Source organism: Daphnia magna, linkage group LG4 (assembly GCF_020631705.1).
Source record: "Daphnia magna isolate NIES linkage group LG4, ASM2063170v1.1, whole genome shotgun sequence".
Taxonomy (NCBI): domain Eukaryota; kingdom Metazoa; phylum Arthropoda; class Branchiopoda; order Diplostraca; family Daphniidae; genus Daphnia; species Daphnia magna.
This window is the reverse complement of record NC_059185.1, coordinates 3,316,454-3,333,856: the sequence shown is the minus strand read 5'-3', so window position 1 is coordinate 3,333,856 and position 17,403 is coordinate 3,316,454. Positions and strand designations below refer to the sequence as shown.

Below are 17,403 nucleotides of genomic sequence, written 5' to 3'. Positions count from 1 at the left end.
ACTTTATGGCGAAGAAATTCACTCGAGATCTGTTACAAGTGATTCAACCTGTTTGATTTCGACTTTTTTGATGAGATCCTGTCCATTCTTCCTATATCGCATAAAAAACCGGTCTGCAAGTTACCGCAATCCATCACAGAAAGCCTCTAATAGATTAAAGAATAACTAGATACGACAAGCGTATAACGAGCGAAAGTCTTCCTGATAGATAGCTTTCCAATCCAGTTTTTTTTGTTGCTTTCCTTGCAATTTTCTCACCCCCTAGACATTATAAAAACACGTTACTTTTATTCAATTTTATTTCTGTCAGGTCATGAAGCCGGATACGCTTATTTTAATATCTGAACGCAGGTATGTTTCCGCCCAGTTGGCAAGCAACAAATTTTCTTTGAGATGCTTATATACAAGCAAATATTTAAAAAAAAAAAACCTTATTTAGATGGGAAGGTATAAACATGGTACGATACTACTATACCACATGTCAGGTCATCTCTTGTGGTGAATGTAAGGAACGCAATAATGAACAAGGGAAGGTACAGAGAGAAAAAAAAGAGCCTTCCAGTAATTCCGTCAGAGCGTATGCAAATGAGTCAATGATCGAAGGAGGCCAGCAACTTTAACTCGCGTACTTGCGTACGCGTATGACAATCATGCACAAGACCAACAAAATTAAGATCCACGTCATGCTGATGAAAATTCCCGCAAAGACGTCGGGACGTTCGACGCCCCAACCTCGCGAGAAAATCGATCTCAGAGATTCGATGGCGTACGTCAGTGGCATCGAATAAGCGATACTTCGAAGGTAAAACGGCATACCTTCAATCGGCCAACACACTCCGCTGATGACGGTGAACGGAAGGAAACTCGCCTGCGAAAGTAGAAGGGCGCTGATTTCGTTATCGCAGACCGTGGCTATCAACAGACCTGAACGTTTTTTGCAAACGTGGGGCAATTAAAAAGGAAAAGTTAAAGACAAATGTACTAGAATAAAAGAGAAATTTTGTATTGAAAAATAGGTTCTCACCAAAGCACATTCCGACGAGGCCTTGAAGAAACGTGATGAACACAGCCAGCGCCAAATTTCCGTGACACGAAATGTTAAAAATCAATAACATGCACATGAAAACTAGCGCTGTTTGGCCCACCATGACGGTAAACTGGCTAATTAATTGACCGAATAAAATTTCTCTCATCTGTACGCCTGTCGAATAACAAGAAATCATTTAAATAAATGAATTTAATGGATTGCGTTCGTTAACGTATACCAGCCACTAAGCAACGATCGAGAAGTCCTTGTTTCCGTTCGGCGATTAACACGCCGGAAGTTAGGGAGACAGCCATGAAATACACGATCCTTTTGCGAACAAAATAAAGGCATTTTTTTTTACTCAATTACGATTCATGTAAGACAGTAACGTGTTGTTGGAAAGGGCTTACGTAATAATAAGACCAGGAGCCATGAATTCCGTGTATGGAGTGTCTTTTTGACCATAAACAGGATCGAGAAACTACGAAGAAAAAGAGGATGAATATTTAAACTAGATCCTTGGGTGTAAAAGACAGAAAAGTATAATAAGAAATAACGTTGGTGTACCACAACTGGGATGTATCCGGCTTCCGGCTCGTGCTGGCAAGATCTCATCAAATCTTTAAAGAAATCTCCAAAAGCCTCCAAAAGCCATTTCTCAATAAACAAATCAATCTGCTGATCTACAATTATGTTTGGGAAATTGAGATAATGTTTTACAATTACACGCACTGCTTTAATTTCATCTTACTAGTTGAATCCATGTTGATGCCGATCTGACTTCGGATGATGTTCTCTATACTGGCCGAGTCTCCAGAAGCCTGTCGAACTTCAAACTCTTCAGTGAAGTTATGTCCCAAAATGGATAAGACCCCAGACGTGTCCATTTTTTCCTGCTTCCAAAGCATCCGATACACTTTCATACGGAACCTAAAATTTCAAAATCAACGTCATCAATCGTCCCCAGCAACAACACACAAAAAAAACAGTTACCTGTATGATGTTGTTTTTAATGTATCGAAGATAACGACAGCTGAGCATCGAATACGAACAGTCTGTTGTGTAGTTGCATACACGGCCCTGACTCGGATTTAATTCGTCATTAACGATGCCCATCTTAAGTCCTGTCGGTTCATGTCCGAGGGTCACATTAAAAACGATGGCCTGAAAAGCAGGCATGAAGTAGATGAAGATGAATATCCTATATAGAGAGACAGGTTGGATTAAATCTAAACGTTTTCCAACGTTTGAAATTGGTGTACCCAACATTGCGGAATGTCAGCAAAAAATTCTTGCGAATTAGGGCGCCGAGACGATGCACAGAAGGTAGGGCCATTTTGATGGTGGAACTCAGCCGGCTCTTGTTGCGTGACACTACCGCATTCGTTTCACTGGAATTGGCCGGTCTTGTGCTACTGACACCGAGGTTTAGTGCAGCGTTCTAGTTCATACAAAATGAAGAAGCTCATTTAAAAAAAAAAAAACGAGTACAATGATTTTTCTCACTCCAAAGCAATCAGCTGGGGAAATTGAAGCTTCGTTAGAATTGCAATGATTTTCGATAGTGTCGATTTCCGTGATGTTAGTTTGGCTTGTACTGTGATCAAACGCGAGATTGGTATGGCCCCCTACAGGCTGTCGTATTCCAGTGACACTCCGCAGTGTTCCATTTGTGCAATTTTCAATTGCCTGGGAGGGCTCAGTTCGGTTTTCACCGTCGTCCTTCATGCAAAGTTTCAAAAACACTTCCTCCAACGATGGAAGTCTGTAATTCCTCAACAGATTGTCAGGGCGATTCTTCCGCAAGCAAACGGCCCGATCGCATCATTCCAATCTACAAGAATGAACAGCAAGTTAAACGGATCTCCCGTCAATCATTTAAAGTAACTTTTACTGTGTTCGCCTGTCGTGCTTCTTCGATGTAATGGGTCGTGACGATGACAGTTCTTCCATGATCGACACTCTGACGGATAAGGTGATCCCAAATGCTGCATACATTTCGAAAAATGGGAACACGGAAGATGTAATCGACATTTCGCATTCCAGGTATTAGCGTCAATGAACTCGCTGCAAATTTACCTGCGTCTGAGTAATGGATCAACGCCGACCGTTGGCTCGTCCAAGATGAGCAATTCGGGTTCGTGAAATAGGGCAACGGCGAACGAGACCCTTCGTTGCTGACCGCCGCTCAGCGTTTTAACGAAACGATCGCTCGAAGGCAGGTGCAACAAATTAGAGAGAAACTCCAGCTGAGCGTTGACAAAGGCTGGTTTCAAATTGTAAATGCGGCCAAAGTACTGAAGTGTCTCTTTTATTGTGAAGTAGCCATATAAGGCCAGCTCTTGTGGCATGTAACCGACCCTCGGACCGGGAATTCCGCTTTCCGGAGAGCCCGGTTTATGACCGAAGACGAGTACGGTACCGCTGTTCAAACTACGACGGCCAACCATACAGCTCAATAAGGTAGTCTTGCCGCATCCACTAGCGCCCAGCAATCCGTATCTTTAAAAAAAATTAGAAAGTAGATTACATGATGATTTCGCCATTTTAGGCGTTGAAAAGTTGTTTTACGTAAACGAGTGTTTTACAAGCGTTAACTTACATAATCCCTTTTTGAACGCTCATGTCCAGTGATTGGAGTACGGCGCAGCGGTTCTTCCGCACACCGTAGCATTTCGTCGCATCGCGGACCAGTACGGCCGGCACGCCAGCGTCACCTGCACTTTCCGTTTCACCGTTAATTTGATGTGATGAAACAACCACTTCCGAAACTCTACGGTTTTTCTTCATCTTTCCAGGATTCACGTTTTGTTTTAAATGGTTGCAAGTTTAAAACAAATAAAGCTTTCAAAGCTTTGAATATTTGCACGTTAACTGAAGTCCACTTTGTCGAGTCGGAGAGACGGGCAAGATCAAGTTAGACTTGGTGAGAAGCTGGACAACAAGTGGCAATGCTCGCCACAGATCTGGCGCAGTCTGAAAGGAAAACGTGAGTACCCTAAAAATAGGAAAACAAAACTAAAGAAAGATAAAAACTCTCTTTCTATGGGACCGATCATCAAGTACAACAGTTGTTCGATGACTTTTGCCGAAGAATTTCATCATTCCCTTTTTCACTCCGCCCATCCGTTTGGTTCAGCAACCAGCAGATCTCCGAAGACGAAAATTTTCAACTCTCTGCCAAGACAACGCGAAGCTTTTTCAAAGTTGTAAACCCCGGCCAGGAAAATGATCGACCCCTCCTCCTTTTCAAACGAACCGCCTGCTTTCTCACGACATGTTAACGAAAACAAAAGAGGAGAAGGTGGTTGGGGAGGGGGGGGGATGTAGTGAAAACCAAGAGAAAGCGAAACGATAAAAGAAGAAGTAAGAAAAAAGAAAATACCCTTTCGCCTCTGGTGGTTATGTCATTTCTCCTGCCCAGCCTGTATTAGCCTTTTCTGGGGGTTGAGTGCGAGAAAACTGGAACAGCATCTGGAGAGAGACATAATAAAGACGAAAAAAAAAAATGTGGGGGGCTGGAAGAGACGAGTTCTAAAGGCACGATGCAGGAAGCCTTTCATTTTTCATCGGTGTGAAAGTTTGTTTTCTTCATTTCTACATTTTCGCAGCAGCACGTGTACGCAGTAGCCGACATAATAGAGATCGCTCAAACAACCGGATGATTCTGGAAAGTAACCAGTTCAAAATCATCTTCCTTTTTGCGGTTGTTCTTTTCTTTCTTAAATTGCAATTTTCCACATGCTGTGCACGTTTCTCTTCTCTTTGTACAACAATAAAGACGTGATATTCATAGGTAACTATGTTTAATTATTAAGTAGTGCGAACTGTTTTACCGTAAGTAATTTTTGTTTCGTTTTAATCAAACCAGATCGTTTCCACTCGGTGAATTCGTACTCGTGTGTAACACTAGTCACGACGTTCGTGATTTTCATTTTCAACTGTTTCTAAATTTCAACTGTTCAATTTTTAACTGTACTATACGTTGCCCCGAGATGAACATTCAGTTTTCATTTTGTTTATTTTGCTTTCTTCAGAGAAATCCCGTAATGAGTGGATATCACTGACCGCGATCACGTGAGTTTTTAAACCTTTTTTTGTGTGTCCTTTTAAGGGACGTGTTACCCTTTTGGAACTATTGTATCACGGTGAAATCATTTGCAATGTTAAGTCAGTTTCTCCTTTGTTAGGATTCACCCATCATCGTGCGACGCAGTAAATAGTTAACCTACTTTTAACGCTGGAAAAAGCTGACAGTTGTGCAACTGAAAAACCCTGCGCTATTGGGAAAATAAGAAGCATCAGTCAAATCCTTCAGGTACAAAACATAATTTTTTCTTGATTTACATGTGTTATTTGGAGATGGAAGCGTTTGATATTTTTAGACGAGGTCATACAAGTGAAAGTAGTTTTAGTTTTCTTCCATTTCCTTTCAGCCGACGTAGGCCTGGTTATGGTTTCCTTTCATTGAATACTTCGGTATGCCGACGAACGAAAACTTTCCCTTTTTATTTCATGGTCAGCCCTTTTTTTTTATCTACAGTCGTGTGACTATACCACGTTTTTAATTTTGTTCCCTCCCGAAAAAAAATGACGTCTAGCGATGCGTCCACTGCTGGACGGGTTATTGCTAATCCTCTTTGTTGGTAGACGCAATATCGAAACGCTGACGATTTAATGATGACATTTATGTGTCTAGACATTTAAACCGATACCTTGCATCGTGCTTTAGACAGTATCCCAGTCACGAAATTCCAGTTGCTATTCCGGTTTTATACGATTGGCTCACAAATTTGGGTTAACTGTTTTGGCACCCAAATTTGAAGCCGAAATCCAAGACGAACTGAAGTTGCTACTCGCCTCCAGCTAACTATCCACCTGTAGAGTAGATGAACTTACACAGACATGTGTGGGTAGGGTTTCCCTATGTCTGGTAATTCTTCTTATCTGTTCCCCTTATTTTTTTTCGGATAACGGGCGTCCTTGTGTTAGTGACCGAATGTCGTTGCTTATCACGTGACCTAAACTGGAGAAGAGTCCTTGACGTTCTCGTATGCTTAAATCACGTACCGAACAATCATTAAATATTATCAGATAACAATTTCATTGTGTGTGTTATTCTATCGTCGTTATCAAGCAAACATTTCATTCAGAATTTGAATTTGCAGCTCCGGTTCGTGTCACACTTTCACCATTATCATACGAACACTGTCATTTTGTTACTCTTCGAACATGAAAAGCTATGTTTGGATTTAAGCTATTTATTGACGTCCATTAGTAGGCTACTGCCAGTATTCTCCATGTGCACTTCAATATGACGTGTTCAAGTAATCACTTGTCACAGTTACGCAAAGTTTGCTGAACCCCCCAAAATTTTTAGAGAGTGAAATAGAAAACTGATAAGTCGTCGACCCGTTTTCAGGTTAAATTTATGAATTTTTGGCAACACGTTTTGTAAAAAGGTACAGATACACATCCGGAATGTTATTTACGTGTATCTCCTCCCTACCTATAGTGAAAGGTGTCGTGTGCAACTAAACAATCTAATTGATGATACGTTCTGCGAACGGTCAATAAACAAATTTCAAAGAGAAACCTAATGGCGAATACGTATAGCAAGTGCGAATGCGCAAAAGGTTTGATTCGAGTTCTATCCGCTTCTACACGTACACCAACGCGAGTGAAATAAAAAAGCAAAACAAAAATTGCTGACTTTCGTGGGGGGGCCCAAATGTCCTCATGTTTTCTTTCCCCTCATTTTCGAGCTTTCTTTTTTAGTGTTTGTGAAAGGAATAGTTATTGGCATTTACGCCACTTGGCGAATAACGAATTTTATACTGCATGTCTTTCACTGGAACGCAAAATTTTTTTTTTCTTTTCAAAGAAGACACCTTAAATTCTGATTTTTATTATTTAACAACGTAACATCGAAAGCAACGAAAAAAAACTTTCTCTTTCCATGGCCGGCACGAATGTCGGTATCCAGCTAAAAAAGGGAATCTCGTCGTTTTTTTTCTTTTCATTGTTGCTCCGCGACTCATTTATATTGCCCTTGAGTCATAGAGAAAGAATAAACGCCAGGGCTCTTAGAGGTCTTCTAGCATGAACTGCCTCGCGTTTTTCCCCCACTATTTCTTCAGTTATAATTTGGAAGTAGCTGACGGAACATCATCCAGCTCAATAGAGTGCGTGTGTGTGTTCCATTCGTAACAATGAAGGAACTGTCGACGTACGTTAAAATTGCCATCAGCTTGGCTGTCGCTTATTCTTTTTATCCACACGATTCATCAAGACAATTACCAGCGTTTGTCAGCAGTCCATTAACACAATTACAGCAATGGTTTTTCGAAACTATCCGGCCACGTATGGAACGAAATGTTATCGCGGTGCCAGAGGCTTTCATGACAACGGTAACCTTTGACAAAAACAAACAAATTATTTAACTTTAAAATTGTAATTTTTGTAATTACAGCCGGAGATTATCGACAATCGAGGCTATCCGGTGGAGATTCATAACGTCGTCACTGACGATGGATACATTCTCGAGCTCCATCGCATACCGTTCGGGAAACGTGATGCGCATCGGCCTAATAGCACGTTCCAGCGTCGAGCGGTTTTCCTGCAACACGGCATGATGGGCACCGATCATTTCTGGTTGGTACCTACCAGCAACAACTCACTGGGTAAGTTATACAGTCCCATCTTGTACATCGTAATATTCAGTAATATTCTACGGTTTAATTTGTATGGCGCAGCGTTCCTCTTGGCTGACCATGGCTATGGTAATTCAAGTGAAATTCTATTAGCAGAGTTAGATTATTTAATTTGTTTGTTTTATCCCAGATGTTTGGATGGGAAATTCCAGGGGGAACACGTACTCACGCAAACACATCAATCTCAATCCCGATAAAGACGAAGCATTCTGGGATTTTTCGTAAGCGTGAATTCAGTCATTTTTCTGTGCAAAAACAAATTCTACTCGAGTGATGATGAATTGCTTTTTCAAACAGGTGGGATGAAATGGGTCGATACGATATCCCAGCCAGCATCGATTACGTTCTCAACGTAACTGGACAAGAGAAATTAGCTGCTTATTTTGGCTACTCACTCGGTTGTAGCGTGTTCTTCATGAGCGCTGCTCAGTACCCGCGAATGAACGATCAAGTTGACATCATGATTGGCCTGGGCCCCACTGTCAGCGTGGCGCATTTGAATAATTACTTCCGTTACATGGCACCGTTCGTGAATATCTATCAAGTATTTATTTTCATCACTTTTGTTTAGGCAAAATTACTCAAAATTTGAACCCCTTTTTATTTTGTTTAGCTTTATCAACGATTGTTCGGTATAGGAGAGGTCCACACGAATAATGGAGTCTTGCATTCCGTTACTCGTTTCATCTGCGAGACTAGCGAACTTGGAGCTAAATTCGGCTATTTGTGGCTATCCCAAATTTTTGGCTATTCCGATGTTTTTGACAAGATCGATTATTACCGTCTGATCGGACATTATCCTGCGGGAGGATCGGCTAACACCATGGTCCATCTTCTTCAAAACTACAATTTCGGCAAGTTGTTTCAATCATTAACTATTCAAATTCACAATAGCTCTTTCTGATATTTATCGTTTCTTACAGGTGAATCGTTTCTTAAATTCGATTATGGGCCAGAACGAAATCTGGAACGATATGGAACACCATACCCGCCTGAGTACAATCTCACGCTGGTGACTGCTCCTGTCTTTTTAGTTCACGCCGACAACGATCCTTTTGCTCCGCCACAGGTTTGACATTAACAACCATGTTTTGTTTTTTTTCACAAAAGACTTTAATTTAGAAAAATATTAAATTGTTTTCCAGGATGTTTCTTGGTTGAAGGGGAAGCTGGGAAATTTGAAGGGCTCCTTACGAGTGCCGAGTCCAACGTTCAGTCACGGTGACTTTGTATGGTCACCTCGAGTGGCTGAACTGGTTCACAAACCAGCGATCGATCTCCTGTCATCACCTTTTATTCATAAGGAAACTTATGTCCACATATCCGCCTGAGCTTACTTGACAAATTATTTTTCGTTACGATTCATAGGGTTTGATTTTTAACTATTTTTTTAAGGCCAAAGATTAACGTTTTGCCTTTAGGTTTTCTATTAATCCTCGAGAACAAAAATAGCTATATTGTCGATATATATTTATTCCCTAACAAACACTTTGACGTGTTGATATTCTCCAGCAAATTGGGACATCACATTTGTTCCAGTTTTTTTTTGCGTCTTATCCTAACACAGTTTAAATCAGGTTTGGAAGCCTGTGTACTGAAAACCCAACTGTTTGTGACATTATGTACACGTGCCAACGAAGAATAAATTGCAGTTGCATTTGCAATTCATTGCAACGAGAAACGGGGGACGTGCAACTTACTGCCAATTCTCCGTTTTCACTTTCAGCTGTTGTCGTCATAAAAATGCAAATACTTTCAACCTTCTCTAGGGACACGTCGGCTCTTTAGTTTATTGCTTTTTTACGTAATGTGGAGCCTTTCAAAGCAAGAGAAAGTAGGTCCCATGTTGTCTCTAGTGATGTCAGATTTTTTGGATGCACCGTACCGCTGACGTCACCCGAGTCCGTGAAAACCCAATGGAGTTTTTATATTTTGGTCTTCTTCTTTCAACCCTTTTTGCTTTCTATTTACCTCTTTCTCTTTTCCATTATTCTCTAAATGAGTTGCAACGATTTATTAAGGTGAAACTAGTGTTTTCTCCGATATCCTTATGGAAAACGTTCTTCCTTTGGAGGGCACGCTGAAATTTCTCTTATAATCGATTCGCCCATTTTCTTAACTTTAATTTAACAAGCTCGTTGATGCTTCTTCTTAGAATCGCAATCGAATTCGTGGCATCCATTCCACGCCCTGTTTCAAACATTCGCAACAGCTATAGTCAAGGATACATAGGTGTTACCTAGTTCATAACCCAACTAGTGTTTGATAGCGATAACAGATGCCTGTCCTTGGCCGATACTCGGTCCTCGCCCAAGACGGTCGGTGCGGACGAAACACACTTTCTTCTCTTAGTATTCATCTTTGATTATTATTTTATTTACGTTTTCTTTGGACCTTGTTTTATTTTCTTAATCAGTTGCATTTTTGTTTGCACAGCGAACGCTCGCACTTTCTCCTTGCGCTCCTTAAATGCGCTTCACTCTAAGCCTCTAATCAGCAAAGTGTTAGGTCACGGGTTATTACTATTTTTTAAATGTCGTGTTGTATTTTTCTATGAGGACAATAATTATCTCGGTTACCTCATTCCTTTAGCTTAGCCACATGATCCAATATTTTTCTAAAGCTGATCTTGTACAGTTTTTTTTTTCAAATCTCGGTAAAGATGCAATGGGATTTTTTAAAATGAATGACATAAATCGCAAATACCTACAAGCATTTTAGGTTATATTGTAATTAATGTTTCACCTGTTTACCGCCTCAAGTGGTTGCCTTTCCTTCTTTCCAATCGTCCCTCGTTTGTTTTGTTTTTGTATATCTTTTTGTTCAACGATTCCGAGAAGCTGAGAAATTCACCAACGAACTGAAACTGTAGGAAGGGGGATCAAACTTCCAAGATGGCCACTTCCCTTTTTTTTCCTTTTTCTTATCTTTCAGCCCCTACCTCTAAGAATGACCGTCAAAACCTCTCAGTCTCAAAACAGGTAGGAAATAACTTAAAATTCTACATGGATCAGTAGAACTTCGGAGAAGAGAGTGATCAGTGTGTTGCAAACGAAATAACATATCAGGTAAGCATTGGATTTAATGGAAAAAGCAGTGGTTTCCCTTTTTGTAATACAAGATTGAGATAGAAAAGAAAATTAAGATAAACGTCCATTTCTTATGGATCTCTCAGAACGGACAGAAAATGCAGTGAAATGCACTCACCGGTTCAAACACTGATCCTATTCAAGAAAATATTTGAACGTTTTAACAGATTAAATTGAAAACAAGTGAATAATATGCTTATGTAACTAGAAAGCCCACTATTATGTTTGCTAACGTAATAAGCTATCAGGTGCAACAGCGAAGCTTTCGGGATGAAGTTAGTTGCGGGAAGTGACGCTTTTTGGCCGGGGGAATACAGAATGTCGTAAATATTAAATACCTTCTCATACTAGATTATTTGTTGAAAGCTTTCAAGTAACGAAAAACTGGAGGCCGCTGGAAGCAGCAACTGTTCAACCAAAAATCGGTATTTCCACTGTCCACTCTGAAAAACGAAACGAAGAACCTTGTCTGATGAAGCCTGTTTTTTAGCTTTCCACAGAATCATAACCCCTGGTTCCTCCACTATAGCAGAGTCATAGACCCCAACTGGAATGAACTGGCGCGACACACATAAAATTTGCTTTTTTAAGTTTTTTTTTTTGTTTAGCGTCAGTACCTTCCGGTAGTAAGCTGGTTCTCGGGTAATCGGGGCCGAGCCTTAGCTCGATCCCTCCGACAGTGCTGCACCAACCGCAATGCAAAACGCTATCCTTACTATCCTTTCCCAGTCAAAATCCGCTTGATGCAGCACTATTGGAGGGAGCGGAGTTCGCGAAAAGTGAGAGTCGAGCGTACAGGAGTAGTTTGATCATCTAATCTATGACTCTAATTCAATTTTGCTGAAAAGACTTACACAATATTAAAAAACTTACAAAAAGCTGAAGCTTACTCTAAAACTTACAATGATCCTAAAAGCTTACAAATTTAGCAAAAGCTTAAAACGTGGAAACAAAAACTGAACCAAAAACTGAACCCTTCAACCAATGTTATAAACCAGCATTGCCAGTTTCGCCAGATATTTTATTTATGGGCGGAGCTGAAACGGGGAGGGAGAGGAATGGGGGGTGGGGTTGGGTTCCGCGTCGATCGGTTCGGATTTTGGTTTATCGGTTTGGTCATTTTTGTTTTCGGGGTGGATCGGATGGGGTATGGGCTGACTTTTTTGGACCCGTGGGGTTACAATCGGGTCGCCAAATCGGGATGCGGGACCCGATCACAAGCAATGGATTGTTTATAAGTAAAGATTGATTCGAGACACTAGTCCCTTATTCAATAAGAGAAAGTTTGATCAATTTATTTTTAATTGCTTTTGCTGAAAGCAATTAGTGTTAGTAAATCAACCAAAGACTAAGTGTGATACCAATGAGCAAGGTTACATTACCTAAACACAAGCCTCTACCTGGTGCATGAAAGCTATCATAAATCAAGTACGAACCGTGAAGTAAAGGTGTGGTGAAATTGCGTGCCCAGTGCAACGGTGAAACCATAAGCCATAATAAAGGGGAAAAAGAAATAAAGGGATAAAGGCAAGGTAAAACGAATAAAGGCACATTGGTAAACCAAACAAATCACAATCACAATCACGGAAAAAAGTAAGTGAATGCCGATTAGGCAATACTCAACCGTACCATCTTCAGTTTTTCCTAATCCTCATGGGCATGAATCTCGGAGCTGGGCGGCGATCTTCGATGTCCAACGAAGATCCTCGATGTCCGGTGACGATCTTCGGTGTCCGGCGACGATCCTCGGTGTCCTCTTCGGTGCTTCTGAGGCCCTTCTAGATACATAAAAAAAAACATGATTAGACACTTTAATTGATAAAACATATACCTGACACATCCATGGCGTCGATCTAGTTGCTCCATCGATGATCCCCGATGTCCCGTGGTCCTCTTCGGTACTGCTGGAGCCCTTCTAGATACATAAAAAAAAAACATGGTTAGACACTTTAATTGATAAAACATATACCTGACACATCCATGGCGTCGATCTAGTTGCTCCATCGATGATCCCCGATGTCCCGTGGTCCTCTTCGGTGCTGCTGGGGCCCTTCTAGATACATAAAAAAAAACATGGTTAGACACTTTAATTGATAAAACATATACCTGACACATCCATGGCGTCGATCTAGTTGCTCCATCGATGTTCCCCGATGTCCCGTGGTCCTCTTCGGTGCTGCTGGGGCCCTTCTAGATACATAAAAAAAAACATGGTTAGACACTTTAATTGATAAAACATATACCTGACACATCCATGGCGTCGATCTAGTTGCTCCATCGATGATCCCCGATGTCCCGTGGTCCTCTTCGGTGCTGCTGGGGCCCTTCTAGATACATAAAAAAAAACATGGTTAGACACTTTAATTGATAAAACATATACCTGACACATCCATGGCGTCGATCTAGTTGCTCCATCGATGTTCCCCGATGTCCCGTGGTCCTCTTCGGTGCTGCTGGGGCCCTTCTAGATACATAAAAAAAAACATGGTTAGACACTTTAATTGATAAAACATATACCTGACACATCCATGGCGTCGATCTAGTTGCTCCATCGATGATCCCCGATGTCCCGTGGTCCTCTTCGGTGCTGCTGGGGCCCTTCTAGATACATAAAAAAAACATGGTTAGACACTTTAATTGATAAAACATATACCTGACACATCCATGGCGTCGATCTAGTTGCTCCATCGATGATCCCCGATGTCCCGTGGTCCTCTTCGGTGCTGCTGGGGCCCTTCTAGATACATAAAAAAAAACATGGTTAGACACTTTAATTGATAAAACATATACCTGACACATCCATGGCGTCGATCTAGTTGCTCCATCGATGTTCCCCGATGTCCCGTGGTCCTCTTCGGTGCTGCTGGGGCCCTTCTAGATACATAAAAAAAAACATGGTTAGACACTTTAATTGATAAAACATATACCTGACACATCCATGGCGTCGATCTAGTTGCTCCATCGATGATCCCCGATGTCCCGTGGTCCTCTTCGGTGCTGCTGGGGCCCTTCTAGATACATAAAAAAAACATGGTTAGACACTTTAATTGATAAAACATATACCTGACACATCCATGGCGTCGATCTAGTTGCTCCATCGATGATCCCCGATGTCCCGTGGTCCTCTTCGGTGCTGCTGGGGCCCTTCTAGATACATAAAAAAAAACATGGTTAGACACTTTAATTGATAAAACATATACCTGACACATCCATGGCGTCGATCTAGTTGCTCCATCGATGATCCCCGATGTCCCGTGGTCCTCTTCGGTGCTGCTGGGGCCCTTCTAGATACATAAAAAAAAACATGGTTAGACACTTTAATTGATAAAACATATACCTGACACATCCATGGCGTCGATCTAGTTGCTCCATCGATGATCCCAGATGTCCCGTGGTCCTCTTCGGTGCTGCTGGGGCCCTTCTAAATACATAAAAAAAAACATGGTTAGACACTTTAATTGATAAAACATATACCTGACACATCCATGGCGTCGATCTAGTTGCTCCATCGATGATCCCCGATGTCCCGTGGTCCTCTTCGGTGCTGCTGGGGCCCTTCTAGATACATAAAAAAAACATGGTTAGACACTTTAATTGATAAAACATATACCTGACACATCCATGGCGTCGATCTAGTTGCTCCATCGATGATCCCAGATGTCCCGTGGTCCTCTTCGGTGCTGCTGGGGCCCTTCTAAATACATAAAAAAAAACATGGTTAGACACTTTAATTGATAAAACATATACCTGACACATCCATGGCGTCGATCTAGTTGCTCCATCGATGATCCCCGATGTCCCGTGGTCCTCTTCGGTGCTGCTGGGGCCCTTCTAGATACATAAAAAAAAACATGGTTAGACACTTTAATTGATAAAACATATACCTGACACATCCGTGGCATCGATCCTCGATGTCCAGCATCCTCTTCGGCCCCAGAGATTGCCCTCCTGGTCACACAGAAAAGAGAACAACAACAAAAAAAAAAAAAGGAAAAAGCTTTTGAATTATTATGTTAACAACCAGTTTCAACTTAACTCTAACATGCATCATATAGAGAGATATCAATCACATATGATTACAATTTCCTGAAAAAAAGTTGGTCATTATTGATTATTCGTTAGTTAGTGGTTGGTAGGTCGTTAGAATTGACAGGGAATTTGGAATTGTGCGAAAAAGAGTTTAAAACATAGATTTCATTGCACAGAAATGGTTTGCGATAGAAAACTACATTTAGATCTATCTAAATTAACTATTCTACCTAGGCTAATCTTATACTACCCAGCAAAATACGGCTCAGCTTGTGCAACTAAACTAAACCAGTGCAAGACTAAGTGATGATGCAGTGCTTGTGCGTGATTAATGAATCTACAAATTGCGAAACATATCCAGCTGTGAACGAAGAACTATCACTATATCCATGTGCAAAAATTTGTGTGAATCTAAACCGGAATCAAAAGCAAAAAATCGAACTAGCTAGTGCATATTGTGCAGGTGAGTAAGCTACTGAGCTGCAAAATACAAAAATGGGTTTTGGTTCTTCATTATTAAATTGCCCAAGGTTATTCATCTATTAGGTCATTGCACGAGATTGGGTCAATCGAGGGGGAACGGCAATATCCCCGAGCCCATGTCGATATGGAAATTTAACCTTCAACTTTTATCGACCTTCATAATTTTGTTCCTCTACCCTTAACTCTTTTCCGGCAAGGGCATGCCCTTCACTTCCTGCAGGATGTGGAACTTGTCGCCGTGTATATAAGACGGCAGACAGAACTATTATTCACAGTCATGCAAGGATCTTCCACTGCAACTGTGCTGCTGCCCAAACACTCATTCGCAATATTGTTTGAGTGCTACAACCAACTCCACAGTATCACAAACGGTTAACAGGTGATGCGTGAAGGTCGAGATAAGCGACCATTGACCTTACGATACCCAACCTGTAAGTCTTAACATATTTTCTCTTGCTGTCCGTTTCATTTAGGGGTCTATGACTCTGAGTGGAGTATGTTTCATCAAATTCATGGAATTGCTATTTATACTTTTCATTCAGCTTGCATCTGGCTTGCATGTTGTTTACTCTTTTACCAGATTACCACTTATAGTCTGCATTTCGTTCTCGTTCGGTGCTCGTAGGGCATTATTATTGTAGTATAGTCTTCATGTTTCAGCTTAGGAGTGTGAATGTCAATAAGAGCATAATTACAACAAGTGGAAAAAGGGTGGTAAGTTTATATTTTATTCAAATGGCTCAATATAGAAGTGCTGCATCTGAGAACTACAAAATCAACAGGTTTCTGCTACTACCTTATACAAGTGTGAACTGTTGATAACTAGGGCTTTCTAGCTTGATTCCAGTATGTGTATTAACTGGACCATTAAGATTGCAATTCCTTGTCAAAGACAAAGATACCTAGACCATCCCCAACACGTTGCAAGTTTGTATGGTGTTTAGACAACTTGTTGATCGATTCCACTTGTTCTTTCAAAAACTCTTCTTCCAAATAGTTGGTAAGATGTGGATCATTATGATCACTGGCCACCTTGTGCAAATCTAGCAGGGACTGGTTGACTTGCTTTTCCAGATCAAGAACAAATTCTATTGCAGCCAGAGGAGTTGCCCAATCTTGTTGAACAGGACGGTTGATGGCTGAGAATACTACTCTGCCTCCACGAACATTCTGGTATTTAATGAGCTTCCAAGCATGCTCATGTTCCTCTTCAGCAAATTCTTTGAACAATTTGGCAAAGCCTTTCAGAGCCATGTCATCTTGATCATAATAGGCAGCCTAAAGAAAGGAGTTATACAACATTTTTTGAAATTCTACAAAAAAATGTCAATATATATTTTAACATTTACCAAAGCCAAGTACTGATAATGAGCGTTCAGCTCCATATTGATCTGCTTGTTGATGGAGGCTTCAGACTCCTCGTGATAGTTGTGACGGCCTTTACCCACCATTTTTCTTTAGATATTTTTTTGTGTGTTTGTTTTTGGTTTATATAAAAATACAGAAATACTCAACTTTGGCTAGAATGAGATTAACAAATAGAAAACTTAAAAGAACCTGCTTGTTCGTTCACTGACGAAGCTAAACAGGAAAGACGAATGCTTTTTGGAAGTGGGGCTGATCTTATATACTAACTGGGTAGCCATGGCTACCATTGGGTAAACTTTGAAAAACGCCGACTCACGCTTGCTCACGCCCCACACTATTTTGTTTTATGACGCAATTCATGATCGTCACTATTCGCTAAGCAACGGAGAAAACAAAACGTGATTTATGCTTGAAAGTTGCTTGAAAGTAATAATACCAGTTATTTGGAGAAATAGGGCTATTGGTTTGACCCATCATCAGCCTTCAGAATTTGATTATAAAGGTTAATGCATAAGGTAAGCTACCCTGGTAACTTTAAAAGAAGCAACAAATGCTGTTCAGCTTTGAAAAACATAGAACCAAATCTGGTTTAGTCTTGACGTATTAGTCCTTCCAGGGGATTCATTTATATTCTCCACCATACGCATTTGCTCTATTGTTTTTGCACTCTTCTCACTAACGTAGCTCATGATCC

The 17,403-nt window shown here is 40.9% G+C and overlaps 3 protein-coding genes across 3 annotated transcripts; 1 reads left to right on the top strand and 2 right to left on the bottom strand.

The window, feature by feature from the left end:
- Positions 1 to 281: 281 nt before the first annotated feature.
- Positions 282 to 4,258, bottom strand: LOC116921714 (ABC transporter G family member 20). The gene is given in 14 exon segments (XM_032928048.2): positions 282 to 924; positions 1,025 to 1,201; positions 1,266 to 1,354; positions 1,438 to 1,508; positions 1,595 to 1,710; positions 1,779 to 1,884; positions 1,886 to 1,957; positions 2,021 to 2,228; positions 2,290 to 2,468; positions 2,534 to 2,818; positions 2,820 to 2,861; positions 2,922 to 3,015; positions 3,107 to 3,529; positions 3,630 to 4,258. Coding segments are annotated over 14 exon segments (2,358 nt in total). The 5' UTR covers positions 3,818 to 4,258; the 3' UTR covers positions 282 to 616.
- A 2,741-nt stretch (positions 4,259 to 6,999) lies between these two features.
- LOC116921718 (gastric triacylglycerol lipase) lies at positions 7,000 to 9,421 on the top strand. Its single transcript, XM_032928057.2, has 8 exons — positions 7,000 to 7,437; positions 7,500 to 7,710; positions 7,783 to 7,809; positions 7,871 to 7,961; positions 8,038 to 8,284; positions 8,354 to 8,594; positions 8,664 to 8,809; positions 8,886 to 9,421. The coding sequence occupies exons 1-8, from the start codon at positions 7,240 to 7,242 to the stop codon at positions 9,069 to 9,071; spliced, it is 1,347 nt and encodes a 448-aa protein (XP_032783948.2). The 5' UTR covers positions 7,000 to 7,239; the 3' UTR covers positions 9,072 to 9,421.
- Positions 9,422 to 16,048: 6,627 nt separating this feature from the next.
- On the bottom strand, positions 16,049 to 16,954 carry LOC116921719 (soma ferritin-like). Its single transcript, XM_045172329.1, has 2 exons — positions 16,691 to 16,954; positions 16,049 to 16,619 (listed from the first exon to the last, which is right to left on the bottom strand). Exons 1-2 carry the CDS (start codon positions 16,790 to 16,792, stop codon positions 16,209 to 16,211), a joined length of 513 nt encoding a protein of 170 aa, XP_045028264.1. The 5' UTR covers positions 16,793 to 16,954; the 3' UTR covers positions 16,049 to 16,208.
- Positions 16,955 to 17,403: the final 449 nt, after the last annotated feature.

What these genes read in the sequence shown, in the direction of transcription:
- LOC116921718 (XM_032928057.2), top strand. Translation starts at nt 7,240, where the DNA reads ATGAAGGAACTGTCGACGTACGTTAAAATTGCCATCAGCTTGGCTGTC. An exon ending in TACCAGCAACAACTCACTGG is followed by an intron (nt 7,711 to 7,782) that starts GTAAGTTATACA and finishes TGTATGGCGCAG; the next exon opens with CGTTCCTCTTGGCTGACCAT. An exon ending in GAAGCATTCTGGGATTTTTC is followed by an intron (nt 7,962 to 8,037) that starts GTAAGCGTGAAT and finishes TTTTTCAAACAG; the next exon opens with GTGGGATGAAATGGGTCGAT.
- LOC116921719 (XM_045172329.1), bottom strand. Translation starts at nt 16,792, where the DNA reads ATGGTGGGTAAAGGCCGTCACAACTATCACGAGGAGTCTGAAGCCTCC. An exon ending in ATTATCAGTACTTGGCTTTG is followed by an intron (nt 16,620 to 16,690) that starts GTAAATGTTAAA and finishes TCCTTTCTTTAG; the next exon opens with GCTGCCTATTATGATCAAGA.